Source organism: Camelus bactrianus, chromosome 16 (assembly GCF_048773025.1).
Source record: "Camelus bactrianus isolate YW-2024 breed Bactrian camel chromosome 16, ASM4877302v1, whole genome shotgun sequence".
Classification (NCBI taxonomy): domain Eukaryota; kingdom Metazoa; phylum Chordata; class Mammalia; order Artiodactyla; family Camelidae; genus Camelus; species Camelus bactrianus.
This window is the reverse complement of record NC_133554.1, coordinates 46,385,291-46,412,683: the sequence shown is the minus strand read 5'-3', so window position 1 is coordinate 46,412,683 and position 27,393 is coordinate 46,385,291. Positions and strand designations below refer to the sequence as shown.

At 34.6% G+C, this 27,393-nt stretch overlaps 1 protein-coding gene across 8 annotated transcripts in view; it reads right to left on the bottom strand.

Moving 5' to 3' along the window:
• Nucleotides 1-27,393, bottom strand: part of TANC2 (tetratricopeptide repeat, ankyrin repeat and coiled-coil containing 2) — a 304,614-nt gene that overhangs the window by 127,029 nt on the left and 150,192 nt on the right. For all 8 annotated transcript variants that reach the window (XM_010956001.3, XM_010956002.3, XM_074343434.1 and 5 more), the window contains 2 exons: nt 6,392-6,540; nt 502-688 (listed from right to left, as the gene is read on the bottom strand). In XM_010956001.3, the coding sequence (XP_010954303.2) occupies nt 502-688; nt 6,392-6,540 (336 nt within the window). The remainder of the gene's footprint in view (nt 1-501; nt 689-6,391; nt 6,541-27,393) is intronic.

The window sequence follows — 27,393 nt, the reverse complement described above, 5'->3', positions numbered from 1 at the left end:
CCTGTTCAATCTGAGTATGCCCTAAGGTTCTGTGCTCAGTCTTGCTTTCTTCTCTTCGCATTTCTTTCCTTCGGATTCTTCATTTCCCAAAACTTTGCTCATTTCCATTTGATTGACTCCCCTTGACAAGTATACAATAGGCAGTAAGTATGTGAAGAACTTAGAACCACCAAGAAACTACCAGTTCAGTGAGGAATGAACTTTTTCTGAACCACTTCTGTTGGTAGATAGATGATGTATGTGAATTTCCAGGAAGGAGAAAATTTTGCTATTTACCCCTTCTTTTATCAGATAATATATTTAAAGGACTGGTTAAGCAGGGGGGGATACCTCTCATTTTGTTTACCCTTTATCTCTCTCCAGCATCATTAAAAAGTAAAGGACACATTTTATACACACATCTCAACAACTCAAAAGCAGAATTTTTGAAAATCTTAAGCTTGTATAATTATTTTAAAAAGAAAAATAGACATAAAATGATTAATATAAAAACCAGCTCACCAATGATACCACTATCTCTGCTTTCAAGGGTGGAGGTTGGACTCGTGACAGCCCCATAGCTGCAGTCCTTGGCAGTTGCATTTGTACTGACTGGCAGGAGGGTGGAGCAAGGACTACTGGCTGGCGGAGAGGCAGTGCTGCTAGTCAAGGTGGAACAGGGACTTATCCGTTGGGTGATTGCTGAGGTCTGAAAAATTGGAATAAATAAGATAAACTGATCAGCTGTTACAGTAAAATATATCTTATGGTAAAACATACGCTTTGATGACAAAAAGAAGAAAATCTACATGCACAGCTTTTACATCTATTAGGTTCTATTTGTTTTTGCTTTCCAGGATAAAGAATTCTGTGTTCTATAATTCAGGTGAAACCTGATAAATTTAACAGGAGCAGAGACTGTGGCCAGTTTTTCTGCCTAGGAAATTTCCAGTGACAAGTAGTCTTTATCATTGCCATGAACTAACAGAGGAATTTTTTTTGTTAAGCACAAGTTGTCCTTGCTATTTTCAATCAATAAAACTTTTCTGAAGGCTTGGAACTTTGTGTCGTTAGTAATTTTCTTCGGGTAGGAAAAAAAATCTCTGCAGCCTAGGAGGAAATAAAAGTAAAGTTCTTAATGCAAATAAGTAGGGTTTTTTGATACATATGTGGCTGCTCGGAGATAATGAATGCAGGAAAAATGCCTTACTCTAAAAGTTTATCAAATAAAATAGATCAAACAATATTAATTTAATACAAAACTAAATAATTTCTCTGTAGAAACCGATTAGACTGAGATCTCTGTATTCTGAATGATTCTTATACCTGAAGTTACTGCCTTTTTACATTTTTGATGAAAAAGAATGAATAATCACCAAAAAAACTGATGTAATATATTCTGGTTTACTTAATTTAATGACAACTCACTTTACTTTAGCTCCTTCTACCCAAATGAATTAATGAAATAATGAATAAAAGTATATGTATTTCAAACACTAAAGAAATTTTATCCTTCTCAAAATGGTAACTGATCGGTGGCAAAATTACTTTAACTTTAGGAGTACTAATTACCTTAACTGAAGGAGAACTGATGATAAATTTGACATCTTTAAATGTTAAATTAAAAAAAAACACTTCAACTTCTTTATATATAGAGTCTGTATTCATATTCTCTCTGCTAAAATTTAACATTTACATTTTATAACTTGACTGGAAAATGTGTTGATCACTGGATATGAGAATATTAAGGCTGTTTGACTCATCCCAAAATGATTTTCAGATGCAATTCCTTGTATTTAAACATCTATGTTGAATCCAGGTTTTGATTTTAATTTAAATGCTATAACCAGATCATAAAAGATACATTCAACTCAACCAAGCACAAGTGATATTCTCAGAACCCTGCAATCAAGTAAATCTTTTCAATTATATGAATAATATTAGAAACTGATTTTTCTTAATAACACAATAAGCCCTCAAATCTATGCCATTTTTCTTCTATATGATTTTTCTCCACAGGAGGGAGAAGTTTCAATTTCTTTGCAATCACCTCTATTTTTATAAAATGATGTAGGTCTACCAGAGCAATGATTTTTCAACTGGGCATGCAGCAGAATTACCTGTGGAATGTTAAACACAATTTTCCCTACAAAACTGACAGATACTGAACCCCACTCCAGTCTTACTGAATTTGAATCCCGCCTAGCTAGAATTTGGCATGGCAATTTTTAACCTCCTCATTCTCAGTTTAAAAAATATGTGGGACTGTACTCGAACTGTATTAGAGTCTTTTACACTAGATATATCTATTGTAATCCCACACTGAAAAAGTTTCATTTTGGTATGAATCTACTACTTTAATAGTAAACTCATTTCTGTTTTTAGACAAGATTCTCAGTCTGTTCTTTGAGAAAGGAAACTGTTATTATATGCATAATGTAGTCATTGTGGAGGTTAAGCTCAAATGACACTATTTTTACTACACGTTATTTTCTGTAAAATAAAGCATATATCACAGAATGCATACCTTAAAAGCTTTAAATGTAAAGGCAAAGCTTAAAGATCAAGCCATTCAGAAAGCAGAAAACTGTTCATGGCTCGTGAATTAAAAGGCAGCCCTTATATTTATTTCAGGAGGCTAGTTAACGAGCCATAGAAATCTCTTCTAGGCACAGAAAGACAACATTATCTACTCTCCACACTGTAGGCTAAAATAGACATCTAAGTAAGCCGCTCCATTCCTAAAACCTTTCAGTGGTTTTCCCATTGTTTTCAGTGTTCTCCAGAAGGATCCAAAATTCCTAGTCTGGATGTCTCTCTTTTTTTTTCTCTCCAGTCTGGATCTCTTAAAGGTTCTACAAATATACAAGATAAGAACCTAATGATGGAATTTATAAGGTACATCCTAATACCCTGGAAACCACTGACAGAAGAAAATATTGCAGCCAATTGAATATTACATTCAATACTTTGTCCTTGGGGGAGGGTATAGCTCAAGTGATGGAGTGCATGCTTAGCAACGCATGAGGTCCTGTGTTCAATCCCGACAACCTCCTCTAAAAATAAATAAATAAATCTAATTAACTCCTTCTCTCAACAAAAAAGAAAACAAACAAAAATTACTTTGTCCTTTGCAGAAAGAAATGATATATGCTGACTTGCTGATGTTGGATCCTGTCATTACTAGTATATTCTGAGGATACCCTTACTAGGGTCCTCTTTTTACATTACTTCCTTCCACATTACTTAGGGTCTTTCTAAGCAAAGCAGCCTATTTTTGTTAGTATGCTGTTTAGCTCAGAAGACAGTCACTAAGTGAACAAGACGTTCTAGTTATTAATAATCTTCCTAAGACTAGAAATTCCAGTGGTTAGTTTAGCCACTTTTTTCCATGGTTCCAAGATAGTTTCCTGGTGTATTATATTCCAAGGTTACTGTGTAGCTTCATTATTACCATTTTACACTTGTTTCATGTTTTATAGTTAAACTAAAAAAAAAAAAATATTATTTCACTTTCTCCTTATCAATCAAGTATGAGGCAAAATGAATATAATTTCCCCCATTCAAGAAATGTGAAAATGAAACTACCCTAAGTATGAAAGCTATGAAGTAACTTCCCCCAAATCGTAGAGTTCCTGCATATATTTACATACTAGTTATATTGCATATTATTTTATATCTTTTATATATGTGGAATTTTACAGCTTACAGAGTGCTTTCATATTCATGATTTAACTTGATTCTCACAACAATCCTATCAGGTGTTATTATTTCATATTACAGTGGAACAGTATAGTGTGGCTATTAAGAACATAAGTTCTAAAAGCACACTGCCTGGATTTAAATATCATTCCATCACTTTTTAGCAGTGTGCTTCCATTTTTCATCTAAAAATTGAAATATAAATGTACCCTACCATACTGAGCAATAAGGAAGCTTGAATAAAACAGTGCAAATAGAGGAATCAGTACAATGATTATACAGAGTAAACATTTATTAAATATCAGTTATTATTACCTATGAAAAATCTAAAGTACAGAGAGGTTAAGTGACATGTCCAAATATACAGAATGGTAGGTGGTAGAGTTGGAACCAGAACACAAATTTTCTACCTACCTCCTAGTTCAGTGACTTTTCTATTACATTATATCATTTTAATTATATTAAATCAATGATACTACTACTTTACTTATTTTAGGATTAATTTATTCAGTAAATGTACAAGTAAGGCATACTCTATAGACTTGTGACTTTATTCAGATATCACTGTAACATGCTGTGACATGAAGCATCTCAAAAGCAAACAAGTATAAATTTTAGCACCTGAAGAAATGTGGCTTTTTAGAAACAACACAGTCCTTGAAAAATTCTCAGACTATAATGACACATTACTTGGTCATTATTAGAACAGTCATGTTTTTACCTGACATGAATATCAAGAAATAAAAAGTAAAATAGATATTTTATTTCTACCAATTTTTAAAAAGCCCTCTACATATGTCATTCTCATTTTTTATTCACAGAGCATAGCATACTGACATGGTTACAGTGTAAACTGGTAAAAAAAAAAAATTAAGGTGAGAAAGTAACTAAGGAAGGCCTCTCTGAGGCGGTAACAGAACTGAGCACTGGATGAAGTCAGGAAATGACTTACGTGGGAAGAACATTCCAGTATAAAGGAACATTTTCTGTGTCAAGAAGGCCAGTGTTGCTAGGGAGCTGCAGGTGAAAGGGAGGGGGTGGGAAACAATGTAGGAGAGGCAGCAAGGGGTGAGATCAGGTAGCGCCTTTCTGGCCATGGTGAAGATTTTAGATTTAATGTTAAATGTGATGGGAATACAGGGGAAGACGGAGAGCAGAAAAGTAAAAGAATCAGATTCACATTTTTCAAGGATCACTCTGGCTATGATGTGAGCAAACTATATGGGGGTCAGAGTGGAAGCAGGGACCTATTAGGAGGCCATTTATTCATACAGTAAATATTTACTGGACACTTACTAATAGCAGATGTTTTTCTAGGTGCAGAGGATACAGTGGTAAATAGGACAGGGAAAAGTTCCAGGCCTTCTAGCCTTACATTCTAGGAGCTAGTGCAGGAGCCCAGGCGAGAGATGACAGTGAGCTGGACTTAGGGGTAGCAGTGGAAGTAATGAAAAGGGATCAGATTTAGCACATTTTCTGATGTGTTTAATTTGAGGTGTATGTTGAACATTCAGGTAGAAAAGGTACTGTAGGCAGCTAGAATTAAGGGGAAAGGCAGGGCCAGAGACAATGCAGGCGTTAAGATGTAAACATACAAGAATGGAGGAGTTTCAATATGATTAGAATCTCTGGGTATCTGAATTTTACAAAAACCTTCCAGGTGATTAAAATGTGCAGCCAGCAAACCAATGACGTTAGGAGTAAGGAGTCCGAGGAGAGACTTCATTTATAAATATATTCAAATAATCCTTGTACACTTTTTTCACTTTATGACAAAACCAACACATGACATAGAATCTTCAATATTAAGGATATGCATTTGAATTTGTCATCTACTGAGTAAAATGATTCACTACAGGACATTCATTTTAAAGATTAAGACCACACAAATGGATCTCAGTCTAATGCTTCTTTTGCCACGTTTTAACTGAAAAGAATGGAAGTAGCCAAAAGAAGAAAGTCTATGAAATAATAATTTTTTTCATTTTGCTGATATTTCTAAAGTTCTGAGATGAATATTTAGATAATTAACTTTTCAGATTTTCCACTTTCCTAAAATCAAAGTTTTTTTTTTTTTTAGCATATCTTTAACTGTATATTACAAGTTGGTCATATTTTGTTTTTATTATTTCAGTTTAAAGTATTTTCTGTTTTCTTGTGATTTCTTCTTTGACTTAAAGGCTACTTAGGAGTATCTTAATATCCTAACACTTGGGGGATTTTGATTTTCTAAGTTACCTTTCAGCTATCATTTTCTGAGTTATTTTATAATTGATTAATTCTACTATGGTCACAGTAACTGCAATCTTTTAAAATTTGCTGAGACCTGCTTTATGACTCAGCATAATGTCAATGTGGTAAATCATCCATGTGTACCTGAAAACAACGTGTATTCTGCAATTCTGGGGTACAGTGCTCTTATATGTTAATTTTGTTTGTTGGCCTATTTACTTATTTCCTCATTCATTGAATAAATAAGTCCAAATCTTAAAGTAGCTTTTTATAACTTAAGAATGAAACTAGAACATGTTTCATAAACCAAAGAAATACAGTGATTATGGAAAGTTAAGCTGTATCTCTAGGCTCTAAAGGCATTCAACATTGGGGATTATTCTTCTCAGAATACCCACACCCTGCAACATTTTTCCTCTCCTGGTTCTAACAGGATGATTCATTCCACGTTTCACAAAGTTGAGAGGAAGCAGTTTACCTGATTTTCATCCTGTACGTCCATGTTGTATTGATCACCTGGCTGAACTTCTGTGACTTTCTCTCCAAGGAGGAAACCCAGACGAGTCATGAGTGTGTTTGCTGCCTCATCTACCGATGGAGGGGGACCAAGTTCTTGCTCAGCATCACCTATAACAGGATGACATTGAAACATATGAATCTTCCAAAATAAAATGGTCAGTTCTGCAACTATTCTTACATTCAGTTTGATCATTTCCCTTGTTTTCACATTCTGAATCCAAAATTACTAGGTCCCTTTCTAGAAGCTGAATTTCCCATTTTTACATATTATAACTGATAGTCTACTCAGACTATCCTCAATATACTACTTGAAACCCTTGGGTTAGAATGTTTTTATAACTTAATGAAGAGAAGTTTCCCATTTCTTTGGCAGTTAGCCCTCCAATACACGTCCTAGTCTTGGGACCTAGTTCCTGGCTACAATCACCACCTTCATTCAGGTTCTTCCATCTTTCTTTTACTTACAGTTCGTGTAAATATTCTTTTTTAAATTTTGAAATCAGTTCAAACTTACAAAAAAGTTTAAAAATAGTACAAAGAACATTTTTTGAAAATACAGACATGACAGCCCCGTTCTTCCCAGATAGTATGCGTTTCCTATAAACGAGGACATTCTTTTACATAACCACAGTATCAGCACAGAAATTAGGAAACTAACATTTTTACATTATTATTATCTCACCCAAAGACCCCATTTAAGTTTTGACATTTATCAGGTAACATCATTTCTAGCAAAAGAATCCAATTCAGGATCACGTAGTACATTTAGTTCTCAGTTCTATTTTACTCTCTTAATCTGGGACAGTTCCTCAGTTTTTTTTTTAACTTTGATGACCTTGACACTTTTGAAGATTACAGGCCAGTTGTTCTGCACAATGACCCTCAATTTGAATTTATCTCATGTTACTTCACGATTTGATTCACATTATGCATTTTTGGCAGGACTATCACCAAAGTAATACTGTGTTAACTTTCTTCACTTGGTTATGGTAGTGTTTGCCAGACTTTTGCACTCTACAATTACAATCTTTATCTTTGTGATTGTAAGTATTTTGAGGTGGGATACTTTGAGACTACATAAATAGCCCATTCCTTGACAAACAAATTAAAAAAACTTCTGTGACAAAAATATATGTAATAAAATTTTCCATTTTAACCATTTTTAAGTGTACAATTCAGTGGCATTAAGCGCATTCACAATGTTGTGCAACTATCTCCATTTCCAGAATTTTTTAATCATCCCCTAGTAACCTGTATCCATTCCCTGCTCTTACTAGCCCCTAGTAACCTGTATTCTATTTTCTGTCTCTATGAATATGCCTAGTTTTGGTATCTTACACAAGTGGAATCATATAATATTTGTCCTTTTATGTCTAGCTTATCTTACATCACACATTTTCTAGGCTCACCCATATTATAACATGTATCAGAATTTCACTCCTTTTTATAACTGAATAATATTCTATTGTATGTATATACCATATTTAGTTTACCTATTCATCTGATGTTTGACACTTGAGTTGTTCCCACCTGTTAGATATTATGCATAATGATTGCATGAACATTGGTGTACCAGTATCAGTCTAAATCCCTCCTCAAGAAACTTTTGCCTACTATTTTTAACATCCATTAATCTTTCCTGTTTGAGTTCTTGGTTAATTACTACCATATTCGTGATTTTTCTAAATCCATCACTCTTCTACAGTTTAGTTTCTTTTCATCTATCTTTCTATCTAAACTCAAAGATTCCTATCTTATTCAATGCATTATAATGTTACTATTATTATTTATTTTGTTGCTCAAATTATCCCAGACTTGGCCAGGCAAACCCTTTCAATTTGGCTCCTGTAACTTACTGACATATCCCTGTCATTTTCTGAGCACTTCTTTGCTGTCTGGCACAAGATATTCCAGGCTTTTCTTGTACATTCCCTGCCCATCTCGTGGAATCAGCCCCTTCCCCAAGAAACCCTGGTTCTCTTTAGTGGAGAAAGGTATTGAGAATATCAGGTATGCTCATTGTGATGAAGGTGTCACTATCCCCCAGGTCCACTCTGTGGACAGAGTTAGGTAATATATTCATACACATATATAAATACATGTATATAGACACACATGTATCACTATATCCATTTTTATTTATAAATCCATATACAAACTTTATGCTCCAAAAATTCACAGAGATGCTCTAATTCCAATTCAATACCATAGGGTTAATTCTAGATTTCTTCCTTTCCAAAGTTGTAACTCTCTTCTCCAATAGTGAAAAATCTGGTTCTCGTTATCCTTACTTAACCTACTCCCCCTACATGTAACACATTCACTGCTGTTCGCTGCCACCCTGCACACAGGTGCGTTACTCACGCTGGCTGGGTTCCTACCCTATGCCAGATAGCCCTGAGCTATCATTTCCCCCATAGTCATGGTCATTTTTTAAAAACTGATATATAATTCATATACCATAAACTCTAACCACTTAAGGGTACAGTTCAGTGGCTTTAGTATATTCATTAATTTATGGAACCATCACTACTAATTCCAGAATATTTTCGTCACTCCAAAAAGAAATCCCACTCAGGTTCATTTTTTGCCCTGAAAATTTAGATCCCTAAAATTCTTTTCCCTGGCATTCATCTTAATCCTCAGCTTCCAGACTGCTACACTTTTCCATACAATTAGACTCTATGGTTCTCTTTCTATTTAGGCTATTTTTCAGTGGTCACCAACTATAGGAATTTTTTTTTTTTCAAATCTTTTCACTGAGGGATGCTGAACACTGAGGGCTGCTAAAGTTTTTCCTTGGACTCACCATCAAGATAAATTTATTTCCAAATAGAGAATTTATAGACATAAAAAAGAGCTAGGGAACTCAATCAAGATGATCTTTTCTAAATGTGATGCAGAACAAATTTATCTAAACTGAGTATCTGCTGATATTAACTTGATCCACTGTCCACTGTCAACATTTTTTTTAGATTTTGTTTCATGTTCAGATACATTTAGTTTAACCTTACGACAATCTACAACAGCACAGATCCTACAGGACATTACAAAAATCTTTTTTTTTTTTTTTTGAGTCAGAAATGTCCTTTCAGCATAGCAAGCATTAACTACAGTGTCATATGGCTTGACGCTAAAAATATAACAGCATAATTTTTTTGGATATTCAGTGCTGCACATTAAACTACTCCAAATGTCAAGAAAGTGAGATTTGCATTGCAATTTTTCAACATTTATCTTAACTTCTCTACTAAAGCCCCAAACTGGGGGTCAGAGGAAGGGGATATAGGTGTATTTTTTGTACAGTATTACTGAACTCAAGTGTTCCATCTGTGAAAAATCTATATAGATCTCTCATTGAATTTATGTCAGAGTAGAAGAACAGGCTCTATTTTCCCTATCCTACTCCCTCTCCAAGAGGCAACAGAAATGGATTTCTCTGTCAGAGAACAGAAAGACATCTGAGGGGCTTTATTACCTCTATAATATCCATCAGTTCCTTATCTCTCTACCTCTGCCCACCTAAGGTATTCTAACATAAAATCTCAGGAAAAAGCTGTGTTATACATGTAAATGTATCTTCAAAACAAGTCCCGTAAACCTAAAAAATAATACAAATGAATGCATACATAAAACAGAAACAGACTCACAGAGATAAAAAGCAAACTTATAGTTACCAAAAGGGAGATGGAAGGGGGAAGAGACAAACTAGGGGTATAGGATTAGCAGATACAAACTACCATATATAAAATAGATAAGTAGCAAGGATATACTGTATAGCACAGGGAATTACACCCATTACCTTGTAATAACCTATAATGGGATACAATATGGAAAAATAATGAATAATGAATCAGGTGCTGTACACCTGAAACTAACACAATGTTGTAAATCAACTATATTTCAATAAAAAGAAACAAATAAGTCCCCTATCCTCCACTCAAGCAGATTTCCACCTTTAAGCCCTTGCTATGAAAAATTTTTCATTTCGTTACTACAGTGTGTGGAATTTCCTTTTTGGCTATTTGGATACTACTTCTAAACTATTGAGTCATCTATTTAATGTTATAAAAATCTATCAAAATCTATTACAATAACAAAAGAGTATTTATAGTATATGAAATCTGAAGTAAACAGTTTCTGGTTAAAATGCTAAATGTTATTCTTAAGATATCTATTTAATAAAATTTTGAGTGTCTTGGACTTCTTCAGATTTCACAATACATCACTACATTACAAACAAATGGCAGGCAGGAAAATGTTAACCACTATATATAAAAATAGAGAAAAAACAAATTTCTTCTGTATAGCACAGGGAACTATATTCAGTATCCTGTAATAACCTTTAATGAAAAAAGATATGAAAATGAATATATGTATATATATGCATGACTGGGACATTATGCTGTATACCAGAAACTGACACACTATAACTGACTACACTTCAATTAAAAAAGAAAATGGCAGGCAAGAGGCTATAATTATATTATAATTTCATGCATTATTCACAAAAGTTGAAATATTAGTCGAGAAAAAAGCTAAGAGAAAACAAACCAAACTGTTCCTTTTTCTTCTGGGCTCTTACACTCATGTCACTATTATTCTTATTGTATCACTCTATTCTCTTAAGTGTTTTTTTCTAAATACTAGTTTCTTAAAAAGATACTAATATTTATTATTTTTAAGAAGTCCATTAGTTCATACACTTTATATACACTGAAGTATCTATGGGAAGAATGATATAATAACCAAGTTTTGCTGAAATACTACAGGAAAAAATAGCAAAGATATAAGATAAAACAAAGTTGTCAAAAAAATTATTGAAGCTGAGAAATGAGTATATAGTAGTACATTATTCTATTCTGTATTTCTGTGAACGTTTGAAGTTTTTGGGGAAAAAAACCTATGCAGAGAAGTTTCTTTTAAATAACTTAGCAGTTCTCAACTGGTGACAAGTTTGCCCCCCCCAGGGAACATGTGGCAATGACTGAAGATAATTCTGATTGTCACACCAGGAGAAGGGTGTTGCTACTGGCTTATGGTAGGTAGAGGCCAGGGAAGTCTGCTAAACATCCTACAATACACAAGACAGCTCCCTACAACAAAGGATTACCTAGCCCCAAAAGTCATTAAATAGCATTAAGGTTGAGAAACCCTGAAACAGCCAGAATCACTTTATCTTTTAAAATCTGTCAAACTGGATGAACTCTTAACACACAGTCAGCAGGAAAATAGGTGTCTAACCTGTTGTTTCTGAGGATTCTTAAAATTACTTCAATTTTTGACTTACAATGAATTCTTAGTCTTTGGGCTGTTTCCTTCCTGACTGTAGGGTCTGTTTTCTGCATTACTAGATTCTGCTATAATGTTTTCCGTCTTCAAAGAACCTTAGTCTTATGGTAATGAATGCATAGGACCTTATTAAGGTTCCATTGTGTGTCAAGGGTGGGGGGTTGTATCAAGGCACAGAATAAACAAAACTAAAAATATGATACATTTCAGATTTTTCACAGATTATCTTTAATGAATTATAATAACAGGTAGCACATATGGGTATTAAAATTTCAGGTACTGTTTCTAAGTATTTTACATATACTAACTCGTTTAATTATCACAACTGCTCCATGAGGTAAGCAGTCTTATCCTTGTTTTATGAATAAGGAAAGTGAAGTACAGAGGGATGAGTAACTTACCAAATTCATATGGCTAGTAAGTGGCTGAGCCAGGAAATCTCTTAACCCCTAAGCTCTACTGTTATCCTCGATTCCAGTCTCTCACCATGTTGCTGGGCATCATTCCCTGCCTCCCCTCTCCCCAGGGTATTTGCTCACAACTCTCAAAATTCCTCTTAAATCCTCATACTAAATATTTTACCTATCTTTTTGTCTCATCCATGACTATCCAGGTGATGTTAAGAAGATATCATCTTCAAAACCAAACACGCCCAATTAAGATTGTCCCTAAACAAAGAGTACTTTCCTTGAGTGGAATTCTACTGCAACTGCTTTAATAATGATGAATTTGGACTATGACAAACAAAACAAGATGGCTGGTAGGTTGCTGGAAAACAATCACTTGGAGACTATTATATACAAAGTGAATCATACAACATTCAGACATTATGTTGATTAAAACTATTTAAATTTACAGCTCTTCTTTCATCTTGGCTATTTGGGAGTAATGTGTTTACGCATTAGGCTTTGCTCCCAAAACACTAAATGAGCAATACAGCACCATAAAAACTAAATGATTCCAAAATTTACATCGAAATGGAAAGGTCCAAGAATAGTAAAGAAAATGTGAGTAAGAATGACCGCTATTACTTAACATCAAGATTTAATATAATGCTAAGTTAATTAAGAGCGAGTATGACTGAAAGAAGCACAGATAAAGACTAGTGGAACCGAATAAAGAATCCAGAAACATTATATATTTATAATCACCTTATTTAGGACAGAGATGCCACTGTAATATTTTAGTAACACAATGGTATTCTTAATAAATGGTAATGGGTCAGTAAGTATCGTATAAAAATGAAACCTGTCCCTATACCTCATCCCACAGAGAAAAATAAATTCCATGTGGATTATAGACTCAAATATGAAAGGTAAAAAAAAAAATTTTCCAGAAGATAGCCTAACAGAATATCTCATTTGCTAGGACTAGGCAAAGATTTCTTAAACAGGACACAAAATGTTCTAACTATAAAAGAAAAGATTGGTAAAGTGAAGTTTATAAATAAGAAAACTTCTATTCAACAAAGACTCCATTAGAACAGTAAGGCAAATCATAGAATGGGAAAAAGTATCTTTAACTCATATATCCAAAGGACTCATACCTAGAGTATACAAAAAACTCATATAAATCAATAAGAAAATAAAGATAATACAATTAAAAGATGAACAAAAAAATCTATACAGGAATTTACAAAATTCCTATTTTATTAAAAATGTTCAACATTATTGGGGAAAGAAAATCAAAACCACAATGAGCCAACACTCATGTATGTATGTATGCGCAGTGCAGAACAGCACACAAAACAAACAAAAAAACACTTCATAATATGGGGTAAAAGAACCTTTAAAGCCTGTTGTACTGGTGTGACTGTAAATTGGTAGCATCAAATTTGGAAAAAAATTTAGGTAGAATATTCTAAAACCTTATGATCCAGCAAGTCCACTACTAGGTATATACTGAAAGGAAAAGTATATATAGGTATATCAAAATAGACATAAAAAACATTCATAGATTTGTTCATAACAGCCAAAACTGAAAATGCCCATCAACAGTAGACATACAATGAAATATGACAGCAATAAAAGCAAATCTCACAAACATACTATTAAACAAAAGAAGAGAGACTCAAAAAGGAGTACATAGTAAATGATTTCATTTATATAAAGTTTGAAAACTGATATGAGAAATAATTGATAATGGCAGGCAGAATAGTGGTCACGTTTACAGGGTGTAGATAATCCTGCAGAGGAAGCATGAGGAAAGCTTCTGAAGTGCTAGCACTGTTCCATATCGTGATCTAGGTAGTGGTTATAAATGTGTTCACTTCATAAAATTTCATAGAGCTGCATAACTACTATCTGTATAACTTTCTGCATTTTAACTTTTCTAAATTATAGAAAATATATTAAGGACATAGGGTACTGGCTTTGAAAGTGAAACAATATTCACAAAACTGTTTTTCTTTTCTCCAAGAATAAGGTTTATAGCTATGAAAAACAGAATAATGTTATACATATATTGAAAATTTTAGTGTAAAATAAATAAATTATCTGACCATTTTCCCTCTTATACCAGTTAACAACTTAAAGTGGGGCAATGACATAAAGGATACAGAGAAGTCAAAATATACACAAAGTACATACAAGAAATATTTTTTAAATTAAAGGAAGTGCTAGAGAGCAGAGAGAAACAAACAAAACTCATCCTGGAAAGATGGAGGAGAAAAAGGAGGAAAGAAGGTTTTTGCAGGAGGCCATATTCAAAATACTTGTTTGATGTTCTTAACAGAATTAGGGGAAAAGGACATAGGGAGCAATTTTCAGATTCAAATTCTGTATGACTTACCAGTTCAACACAAATATGAAACTCTAAGACCAAAACTGAATAATATACCATATTGAGTACTGTTTTAAAAGAGTGTTTTAAACAGAAACAGACTCACAGACATAGAAACCATACTTATGGTTACCAGGGGGAGAGGGATAAACTGGAATTCAAGATTTGTTACTAACTACTAGATATAAAATAAACATCAAGTTTAGGCTGTATAGCACAGGGAACTATATTCAGTATCTTCAACAGTAACCTATAATGAAAAAAGCATATGAAAAGGAGTATACACATGCATATGCATGACTGAACTATTATGCTGTACACCAGAAATTGACACAACATTGTAAACTGACTAGACTTCAACTAAAAAAAAATTTCAGTTTATTTCTGGAATAATATCGATAGTAATACTAATAGTATAACACAGTAACTTACTGAGATATTACTGTCAGTAATTTTCTAAGTGCTTAAATGTATTAAATCAGTTAATCTTCACAACATTCCTTATCCTACAGATAGTAAAAATAAGGCACACAGATTAAGGTCTTGCTTGCCCATGGTTACAGAATTAGGCAAGTGACAGAGTCAATTTTGAAGTCCAGGCTGCCTGGCTGTTGGACCTATTATTTTGCCAGGAAATATGTGATTATTGAGTACAGATTGTTTAAATGGTTATTTTACTTATTAATGGTATCCAGCAGAACAACCTGCGAGACAATATAGGAAAGCATTAATAACTAATTCAGCAAATATTTACTAAGTACTTTCCGTGTGTCCAGCACTGTGTGAGGTATTAGGTGAGCAATGGGCATGGACAGTCCCTATCCTTAAGGAGCTAATAGTCTCCTGGGGAAAACAGAAAATAAATAAATATTGATTGAATCATAGTAATTTAAACTCTGAGAAATGTAATGCAGGCAAGTGCTATAAGAAAGCAAGTGGTGAATATTTCAGAATATTTTGGTCTTTAAGGTCTTGATGACTACAATTCTCTTTTCAGAGATGGTTTACACTTTACAACATTCGCAAAAAGTGCCTTCTACTTAAAGTAGCCAAACTGCAGAGGGATTAAACAATGATTACAACCATGGCAAGAAATGAATGTCTAATAGCTAATGTATCCAAATTCCTAATCTGTATTTGTAACATGGCAGGCTACACATAGTCCAGTTCCATAGACTCTCTTAATGCTCAGCATTCTCTTAGCATTTTCTCATCAGGCTGTTTACATTTTCCTTTATGATCTGTTAATTATAAACTGCTTGTTCTCATCTATTTCAAGACTCAGAAATTTGTACCACATTTAATCAAAGAAAGAAACCCATGCTTTGTCTCTAACAGAGTTACAAAACCTATGATTAGCTTGGCCCGACTGCCAAAGCAAACCTGGTTATATTTTCATTTCTCAGTTCTTAAATGGTAACCTAAACTTTTCCTCTTCTGATGAATACTGGAAATGAGTGACTGATAAAAGCAGTGGCTGCTATGTGTCACAGTAAGTGCTCAAGTTGGCATGGAGCTCTTTCACATCCTCCCTCAGTTGAGGTACGGTGATCAAGAATCAGACCACCACCACCAGCCTGTCTCCACTCAGAGTCTGACTAAAGCATTCCTCTACATTTCTTAACTCCCTTGGGCATACTTGAAGAAGAAGGGGAGGAAATACATGAAATGATTATTGAAACTGTGGGATGAGTATGTCTAAAACTTTTCCACAATGAAAGATTTTTTTGGCTTGGCCATGTGACTTCATTTGGACCTTGGAATGTTAAGAGCAGAGGCTTGAAATGTGCCTGAGCAGCTGGGCTTGGGTTCTTGTGCTCTGATGATCCACTAAGAGAAAGACCTTCTGCCCAGCTGATGCCCCTCCAGCCTGGGCCCCAGAATGAACACCCACAGGCCTGAGTCCAACTTGAATCCCAGAGCTACTCAGCCAATTTGCAGCCTGAGACAGAGCCATCTCAGTCAACACTTGCAAATCCATGAGTAAGGAAAAAATTGCTTATTTTTGAGTTGTTACAAATTTTAGGGGTGATTTTTTACAGAGCATTATTGTGAGCATTTAATTTTTATACATTTAATTTGACTTAAATGTAACCGTAACTTAATTAGCAGATCAAAATGAAATCCTGGTGGTTTTTCCTATCATGTGTGTTTCTGTTCAATATAACCATTCTCTTACTCACCTTCATTCCTACTCACTTCTAGTTTCCATCGTATTCCAGATTTTATTCTATTTCTTACTCATCTACTGATTTTTTCTTTCTAAATGATACACTTTTACATACAAATTATATTCTTATAAAGTATACAATTCAGTGAATTCTGAGAAATATATACATCTGGGAAACTACCACCAAAACTGAGATACAGAACATTTCTATCATCCCCAGAAGTTTCCTTGTGTCCCTTTGAAGTCAAACCCTCTTTCTCTAACCCTAACCACATCACTTTTTCTGTTTTTAGAAACAGAATCCACTGCTTTGTTATCTTAGTTTATATTTTCTATAATTTTATATAAATGGAATTAAACAGCTTATATTCTTTTTGTTTGCTTGTTTGGATCCTGTCATTCAGCATAATGTTTTTGAAATCCATCCCTGTTTCAATAGTTTGTGCCTTTTTACAGCTGAGTAGTATTCCTTTGCATGGATACACCACATTTTTTTTTTCCTGCTGATGTACACTAGACTATTGCCAGTTTGGGACTAATATATATGAAGATGCAATGAACATTCTTACAAAAATCTTTTTGTGGATATATATTTTAATTTCTCTTGGACAAATACAAAAGTGTGTTATGGCTGGGTTACAAAGTTTAAAAATTTAACTTTGTAAGAAATTGCCAGTTTCCAAAGAGATTGTTCAGTTTACATTCTCAAGTAGTGTATAAGAGTTCTAGTTGCTCCATATCCTCACTAACAGTGGGTACTGTGAGTCATTTTGATTTCAGCCATTCTAACAGGTGCACAATGGTATCTCGTGGTTTTACTTTGCATTTCTCTGATGACTAATGACATTGAACACCCTTTCACGTATTTACTGGCCATTCTTATATCTTCTTTTGTGAATTATTTTTCGTATGTTAAAAAATTAGGTTCGCTTCTTATTATTTGTAAGAGTTCTTTCTTTTGGATATAAATCTGTCAGATGTATGTATGCTAATATTTTCTCCTATGGCTTGCCTTTCCCTTTTCTCAATAGTGTCTTTTGAAGAGCAAAAGTTTTAAAATTTAGATAAGGTCCAACTTTTAAATTTTTTCTTTTATAGCTCATACTACTTATGTCCTATCCAAGAAGTCTTTGTCTACCATAAGGATGCAAAGATTTGCTCTTAGAAGAGCATTTAGGTCTACAATACACTTTGACATTGTGCTGGTATGAGAAGAGGGTTGATGTTCATTTCCCCATTGAATTTCCCTGACACTTTTATTGAAGAATAATGGAAATCCTTTAACTTTGTTATTCTCTTGAAAAATTGCTGTGGCCACTCCAAGTTATTTGCATTACTACACAAATTTTAAAGTCATAGAAGTTTCTAAGTTTAGAATCAGTAAATCTTGTAAATTTCTACATTTTGGGGGGGATTATGTTAAATCAATTTGGGAGAAAACTGCTATTTTAACAGTACTCAATCTTCTAGTCCATAAATATGATATAGTCTTCATTTATTTGGATCTTTGTCTCAACATTGTTTTATTTATAATTTTTAGTGTACATGTTTTGTTAAATTTATCCCTAAATATTTCATGATTTGGGATGTAATTGTAAATAAAATTGCTTTTAGATTTAATTTTCTAATTGTTCTTTGGTAGAATATAGAACTACTGCTGATTTTTATATAATGACCTTGTCATTCTCTTTTAAACTTACATAAACACACTTATATAAATGTTATTGGAAATGCGTGTTACAAGTTTCTGTTTGTGTATTGCTCTGCTGATATATAAACATATTTTTGTAAAATAAAGGTAGTTAAGAGTTGGGAAGGGAATCTCCACATCCATGTAGAATACTAATACACTGAGGCAGGTTATCACGAGCTTGCTTTACAACACATTTGGGAGAAACAATGATGAGACACTCAGGAATTAACTAGCTCTGGCATTAGGACTCTTAAACAGGAAAGGGAGACAGTCAAAGACTATCTCCCCAATTCCTCAGGCATGTTCCTAAATATATACAGAAACTTTTATTTGTTCACAGGGAAAACAATTTGGGGTGGAAGACTGAGATGTCACTTTCAATGTTTCTGAACTTAACTCTTGGAATCTGGTTCTGAGTTCTTCCAGGTGGGGATAAAGACAGGTGGAGGAGAGGCAGCATAGGGTTGTAAGAAAGGTTAATAAAAGAGCTGTAAAACTAGGGCTCTGTAAAAAACCAAAAGGGTAAGTTAATTCTAATTTAGAAGTCTGACAAGAGCTGTAATGCTGGTATACTAGAAAAGGGCTTTACCTCACCCAGCATAGCTTCAGTGCTGTGAGATGACTGTATCAAAATTAATCAATGTGGAAAGTGACACATCACCAAGGCATTAACAGATTCCGAAGTCTTCTCAAGATCTGCCTTTGTGGTTGGGAGTGACAGTATGGCAGCTGCCATGCAAGTCATGAAGTGTAGATGAGAGAGAATGGCACAAGAAGGATGCTAAGACAAAGGCATAAACCACCCAGGCCAGGAAAAGAAATAACTTGCAGAGCAGGATTATAGCGGCTATTTTGTTCCAGGGGAAATACGGATTGTATCATTTAACTACCACAGGTGCTATGCTATTGCTCTCATGAAGTGTAAGAAATCTTAAAAAAAAAAAAAAAAAAAAGGAATTGACACAACATTGTAAAATGACTATAACTCAATAAAAAATGTAAAAAAAATTCAAAAAATTAAAAAAGAACATAAATACAAAAGAAAATCGAATTCCACCCCTTTACTTTTTATGTGTATAAGTCTTAGTCTTATCAAAAAAACATTTCTTTTGTGTTTTTGTTAATATCCAAGCATGGAAGTCATATATGTTCTATGTCAGAATACTGTAATGATGTTATGTGAAGAAAGGTAATAAGAACAAGCAAAGGCTATTTATTCAGAGCTTGCTATAGCAAGGGAATAAGCCATCATTATTTGCACTTGGCAGAGACTCAAAGGCAGGCAGAGGAGCAGAAAAGCTTTACAGTGGGGGAAAAAAAAAGAAGAGGCTTCAGGTGTGCCTTGATCAGAGGCACTTGGCACAGAAAAGCTGAAATGGGGCACCCTACATGATTGGTTAGGTGTGCATATTTAGCTTTCTCCAACTGGTCCTAAGTTGGAAGTGAGGGCAAATACTAGGGAGGCTGTCAGTTAATAATCATGCCCTGGTCATTTTGTTTTGATTGTTATAGGGGTTATTGTTGGCTTCCTGGATTGGTTGCTAGAGACAGAAGTCTTACTTCCTATAAGTCTGACTTGTAGATAGTAGGTTGGCTCCCTAGGCTATATGCTGCGGATTCGGGGTCAAAATTCTACTTTTATATATGGTCTGGCTAGTGTATACATTCAGTTTCTTAAAAGATAGTGTGTTAAGATAAGTTTGTTCATGTAATTCTTTTTCCTGATCTTTGAAGACAAATATGTCACATTTAGCGAGCAGACAATATATTCCTGAAATCGTCATCCTTTGCTTTATCCTCACTTGATTACATTCTCTGATTATATTTATTGCAGTTCTCTCATAGCTGATTGATCTCACTTAGCTGCCATGGCAGAATTCTGACTCAGTGAAGCTTTATGCCCCTTCCCATATGCTAGTCACACTGGCCGTGCATGTAGCCTTCCTTCCATGGAAGGAGAAGTTTAGCAGGAATTTCAAACAAATGAGATACTACAAATAAAAAGCTACTGAAACAAATACCATTCTACTTTTCTCCACACCATAATGAAATTACATTATAAATACAGATTAAGAAATCATGGTTCCAGTTGTTGAAGCTTACAAGCCCCTCTGCAGTAAATTAGAAAGTAAAAAAGACATATTCTTAAGTAGAGAAAAAACTACATACTGTACACATATTTTTAACATACTAAAATTTTCATTTTGCCTTCTTCTGACTCTTTAGGTTCATTTCATTCATTCAACACACACTGAATGAACACTATGAACTACTATGTATTAGTCAGTTGCTCCACTAGGCACTGTGGATACAGTGGTAAGGATAACGAAGAAAATGTATGAATTGCCCAGATGGGTGTTTTTAGTCATTTTAATGTTTATTTTTAATTTGGATATTTGAAAAGAAATGATTTAGGGATAACTGTTATTCAGAAACTTTCATTAGAAAAATGCTGTGATGATTCACCTATAGTTTAATTCTTTTCTTCTAAGGCAAACAGCATATCATCTGTGTCACTATTTTAAAATGTTACTTGGTTAGGGACCAGATAAGGTATTTGTTGTACTAGAGAATTCATCATAAAAATAAACTTTAACTAAGAAAATAAGCATCTTTGCGCTGGCAAGGTACTGGAAAACAGCATCCATATTTTACGCCATTGACCATAATGGAAGTTTTACTTGTGTAAAAATGAATTCTAAACAGAGTTCTTTCACTTTAAGACTTATAAATAGAAAAATTGTTTAGATGAAACAAATAATATCTTTAGACTTTGGGGGTAGCTTTCTGTTCTATATTACCAAAGATGATTTACATGGATTAATAGAAGATTGCATTTTTAATATATGCACTAGGCATTTTGTGGTAAGTACAACAAATGTATTATGTGGCTTTTGATACTCAATGTTTTAATAAAACATTAACCAGCAGATAAGAACATTCCTTTTAAAACTGGCTTGCAACAGAGCCAAGCAATAGAAAGCCAGACTGTAGTAAGATTGAGTTCCCTGATCCTCTTCAAACATTAAGAGAAACTCACTAATCATTTTGCATCATGACTCCTATTCCTTATCTAATTTTTTTTCTGGCAGCAAGATAAACATCACCTTCATCCACACACAATTATAATTTAACTATTACTGCCATTGTAGAAAGGAAGATAAAAGCAGAAAATACAATAATGCTGAACTTACCTCAATGATCTATGAAATACATCTGGGATTTGTGACTGGATGAAGCACACATTTTTCTCCCCAATCTAATGGTAACAGGTCAAATAACACCAGGTGGACATCAGAGCAGAAAGGCAAGCTTTTCAACAATTCAATATCATGGGTAATATCATAACCACGATGGGCAAAACTTGTCAAAATTTTGATGCAAAATAATAATTTCTTTGAGATTTGGTTTCCAAGTTCAAATAGGAGACAAACTGTTCAAAGAGATGGACTATGAACCAACTCTAAAAGCCTGTTTGAAAAGGGAATTTCTTTATATTTAAAGTAATCAACTGGCTAATATCATTTCAGTTTCTTAGCAGATAGCTCCCAGAATTTAAGGGGATTGGTTTGTCCAAAGATGTAGTGTTCTAAGACTGTTTTAGAGTACAGTCTATTCCCATGCAGCTTCATGGGGAGCAAATATGCTCTTTTATATACTTTCAGATGCATATGTAATCTAAAAATACAAATCCTAGGAACATTTTCCTCAAAGGAAATAATGCTGGTAGGGACCTTTCAGTAATTGGAGACCCTCCAGCTGAGGACACCAATAGAAACTGGACAAAATAAAATTTAAAACCCTTGAAAAAAATGTTAAGGACCCAACAAGATGGTGACAAGTCTTCAATATAAGAACAGGGAGAAGACAGTAATTGGAAATGGAGATCTTGAACAGCACAGAGGTCCACATTAGCACTGGGGGCATTTGTTAACAGGGAAGAAATGATTGAGCAGCTAAGCTGTGCTTTTGGTTGTCTCATAAGGTCAGGGAAACAAAATTGGAGTCTAGGATCTGGCAGGAGCAGGAACTCTGGTAAAACACCCCACTTTGGGCTGAGACACTTAAGAGCTACATCTGATGGGTAAAGATGAACCAGAAGTAAACTAGGCCTTGTGGTCCTGATTTGTGTCACCTCATTGGCCTAGAAAACTTCAAAACCCTGAACTTGGACTGAACTGGTCCCAGGTGGCAGAAGCAAATGAAAACCCTCTCGGGGGGAAAAAAAAACCCCATCATCCTACCTTCAGATTATTTCTACAAATATTTTCAAATATTAAATCCAGCACACAAAAATAATTAGGGGTAGGAAAAGGCAAGAGAATCAGCAGAGTAAGGCAAGAGAAATAATGATAAAGGTCACAGGGTTAGAGTACTAGAGGTAATCTTTTAAGATTATTCTTAATATTGTAAAAATGTGGGAGAAAAGAGCTAGAGTCTATGGGGAGACGAGAGGTAGAGCTGGAGGAAGGAGGAGCAGTGAAAGTTATAAGAAGAAAAGTCATGTCATCACCTCCGTGTTGGAGAACATAGTATTTCCCTAACACCACTAGAGATTATTTGAGGAAATTCTCCCTCAGTTCTTTTCTTTTCAAAGTAACATCACATTTCAATTGCTCAGTCAGGAATGGTGCTTCCTCCTGGTATAGCTAAACCACAGCAGCTGATAACAAATGATATTCTAAACAGTAGCATATATAAACTAATAAAGGATCTAAATCAGGAACTCTTGATATGTGATCCTCTGATACATGCTCTTTCGGAAGTCTGTGAATCTCCTGAAACTGTATGTTTTAAAAGGGAGACAATAAGGGAAATTTTCATTTTTCCATCTTCCAATTCTTTGCCACCTACATTAAAAAAAAAAAAAAAAAGGAACGACTCCCCGCAACCCATAGCAGAGGTTGCAAACTCAAATACCCTCAGAATATAAGCAATTTTAATATATCTGGCAAGGCTAGGGGTAATGGCAGTAGGAAATGATAAAGTGAATTGTGAACTGCAGAATATACAGCCAGCCTGAAGGCACTCTAATTCTGTTTCTTTTTAATGTGCTTGCCAAACCGTTTTTTTGATACCTTCTCTAGAAAAATTTGTCTACTATTTTAAAAGTAAATATAAATTGGAGGTTAAGATGGTGGTGTGAGATGGTTTTCATAGTTCTTAGTAAGAACCACCTACCAGTATGGAGGATCCAGAGGGCAGAAATGTAGGGAAGAAGGATCTGGAGGTAGATGGGAAAACGAGATCCATGTTAGGCTACCAATGACACAGGTAACTGTCAATCTCAACTGAGGGGGGAGAAGTGCCTGAACTGCAGCAGGTGCACAGAAATCTAAGGAATCTTTAATCACAGCACCCCATCTCTTGAAAGTGAAAGTGTCTGAATTTCTCCTACTTATCTTCCTTTCCCTTCCTTCCTTCCTAAATTACTGACTCTTTAAATTAACTCACCTAGAGTCTAAGATAAAGAATCAACTTTTAGGGAGTCTCTCCAGTTGCAAAGGGCAGTATTTAGATACCTAGCTTCAAGGTATGGAATGGGAGTTAGCAATAATGCAACTTCCTTAGAACACTAATCTTTGATTCTTTTTTTGGGGGGTAGAGGAAGGTAATTAGGTTTGTTTATTAATTTATTGAATCCAGGACCTTGTGCATGTTAGGCACGCGCTCTACCACTGAGCTATACTCTCCCCCGTAATCTTTGATTCTTACTAATTTTGGTTTGTTCAGACCAGCTCCCAGGTAATAATATTACACAGGACAAACAAACTTAAATGTCTTACGAATTTTTTTGAAAACCCAGACAATATGCAAAATTTTGTATGCAGGTGTAATTTTCTGGAGTGACTGTCTATAAATTTTATCAGTGATCCATATATATATATATATATATATATATATATACACACACACACACATATATATAAAATTATGTTATACACAATGAACTTACACAATGTTATATGTCAGTTACATCTCAATAAAGCTGAAAAAGGAAAAATTAAAAGCCTAAAAAGTAAATTTATCTACTAATAATCCTATACTCTGCTTACTAATAACCTAGACATACACAAATAAATGAAGAAAAAAAATCCTCCCAACACACACACAAACATACACAGTGATCTCCCTTTTGCTATTTAGGAATAAAATTTTTATAAGATTACGGACTCTTTGCATTTTAAAAAATTCATTAGTTTGGCACTTAGCTAAGAGAACAGGCTTTTAAATGCTTATAATCTTTCATCACAACATCCCACTATTCTGGCCCTGTCCCACTGGAAGTGGGAATTACTGTAGGGACAGGACATATAGAGATAGAAAGTACTCACTGCTTGGCAACACTTACACTAGTGTTTCCTTGCTTACATAATTGCCCCCAATGTACAACAAGTGCTACGTGCACATCAATGTATAATGATGACTATTTGGCTGAAATGAAAAGCAATACTTGACAAGCTCAAGAACTTTAAATGCTTCACTGAAACCTCAAAGACTGATGTTTATCACTGAATGTTCCTTTGGGTTTTAAACTGAGATTTCTAACGTCTGCTTTGAAAAGACCTATGTTTGAGATACAAAATGTGGTAAAGATGTGCTACTTCTGTAATACTATAATACGTCTATATTTCCATATTATTCCCCTATTGGCCTGGATTTCCTTATCCAAAGCGCAATTTATTCTAATGTGGAAAGCCAGGTATTTACACGCTGGTCACAGTAAGAAAAGTGTTATCCTCAAAAGTCACCTTTGTCCAAATGGCAAATTTATTCTCTGTTGGCTTCCAAATCTGGAATTTATTCTAGAACCTACACATTAAAATAATGTGATGTAATCACCCAGGCTTAAAGAGAAAACACCATTTTAGGAAGCAGTCTTTCACTGGACTGTAATAGTACAGATTATGCAAGGGGAAAGGCCTACAGCTATAAGGGCAGAAGGGAGTTCTGAATACAAAAAGGGTAGGATAACAGGAATCCTGGTGAACCAGTCGCTAAAATCTTCAAAGAACGACTGGTAGGACCTCAGAGACTAGAGAAACCGCAACAAAGAAGGGTAGTACAGCCTGATGGTTGTGAGATTTAAAGCTGAAGTGTTAGGGAAGAAGTAGGAGTATGGCCTAGAATTGACTCTCTAGGGCCAGCAATTAAGAGAATTTGAGTGTTCACATATTCCTGATTAATTTTACTATCCTTAATATTTACTGCTATCTCTCTCTAGTATTTACCTCTACCTTTTACTCTGGTATTTTTCTTATTTGAAAAATGGTCTAATTTTAATAGCTGTTATTATTTTGTAGTTGAAAGCATTTGTTCATTTAATATTTGTTGGATACTATATAGCAGGTACTGGTCTGAGCACTAGGGATGCAGGATGAAAATGCTGAACAAGCTCAGAGATCCTCTAGTTTAGCACAGTTCATTTAGTATAAACTAACATCTCAGCTCCCTAGATCACAGTTTAAGAAATCCAGTTCTAAGCAAAGATATCTGTTCTAATACAGTAAATATGGTCTAAGACAGTAACTGGATACAGTAACTTTCTATAATGTATATGGTTCATGCTTTTTTGTGTGTGTGTGTGTGAACATGTTTTAAGACTGGCTACATACTGGTAAGGGGAATAATGTTATACTTTGAAAAAAGTTTTTGAATAATGGTAGGAAAGGTAGGATAAGTACAAAAAGGTGGTAAATTATCTTTTCTTTTTATCTTTCCTTTCTATGTTAATCTAGAAAAACAAGTCAGCACTGAGAGATAAATCAGAAAATGTTAGCTGCAGCATCAGAATCTTAAAATGACACATGAGACAGATTTTTCCAAGCCTAACCTCATGAAAGTGGCATGAATTACTTCATATCACTTATTTTCAGTAAATATTTTTAAAGTCAAAACCCATTACAGCAAGTTTAAAGGAATAATAGCATTGAAGATACAATACTATTGATTATAAATTGCTTAATAGTATGGATTAATCTAAAAATGTTTATCTGTAAATAATCTGTATAGATTAAGGGGAAAGATCTACAGACAGTTAGAAGGCAGCAGGTAAATTCTGAATACAAAAAGGGTGGGATACCAGGAATACTGCAGAACTTTTCCATTGGAAGACAAGGATGAGTAGGATTCATGCTTCCCAGACACAGAATAACAGCACATATCAAATATGTAGAAAAAGTAAGGAAAATTCATTGCTTCATTTAAACAACTTTCTTTAAAATTTCAATTTACTCCCTTGAGTGAGGGAGAGCTGGACTGGTGACTTGCTTCTCACGAACAGAATACAACAAAAAGTGACAGGATGTCGCTTCTGAGACCAAGTTATAAAAGACTGTCACTTTCACTTTGCTTGCACTCTCTCTGCCTCCTGCTTGCTCACTCTCATGAAGCAGGCTGCTGTGGGGTGCAGTGCCCTGTGGAGAAGCCATGGCAAGGGACAGAAGGTGGCCTCTGGTAAAAGCCAGTGAGGAACTGAGGCCTTCAGTTCAACAGCCCATAAGAACTGAATCTTTCCAACAACCATGTGTATAAACTTGAAAGAGGATCCTTCTCTAGTTAAGCCCTGAGATGACTACAGCCCAGGCTGTCATTTTGACTGCAGCCTGTGAGAGACCCTGAATGACAAAACCAGCTAAGCAGCATCCAGATTCTCGACCCAGAGAAACTGAGAGATCATAAATGTTGTTGTTTTAAGCTACTAAGCTTTATGGTAATTTATTGTATAGCAATGGATAACTAATACAAAGACCTACTCACAAGGGTAATCAATAAATAGAATTTAACCAGTACTCCCCACATCTTTTAAATTTAAATGTTATAATCAGTAACTTCTAGATAAGGAAAAACAAAAAGACAAAGAGGATTTTAAATGACTTAGAGATAAAGGATGGCAGTGGAGACATCAGATACAGAATTCACAAACCTCTAGTGGGTAACAAAACACAAGTCAAGAATACCTTTCTGTCTTTTCCTTGTTCTCACTGAATTTTTCATGAACATTGGGTTGCAGGAATTCATGTAC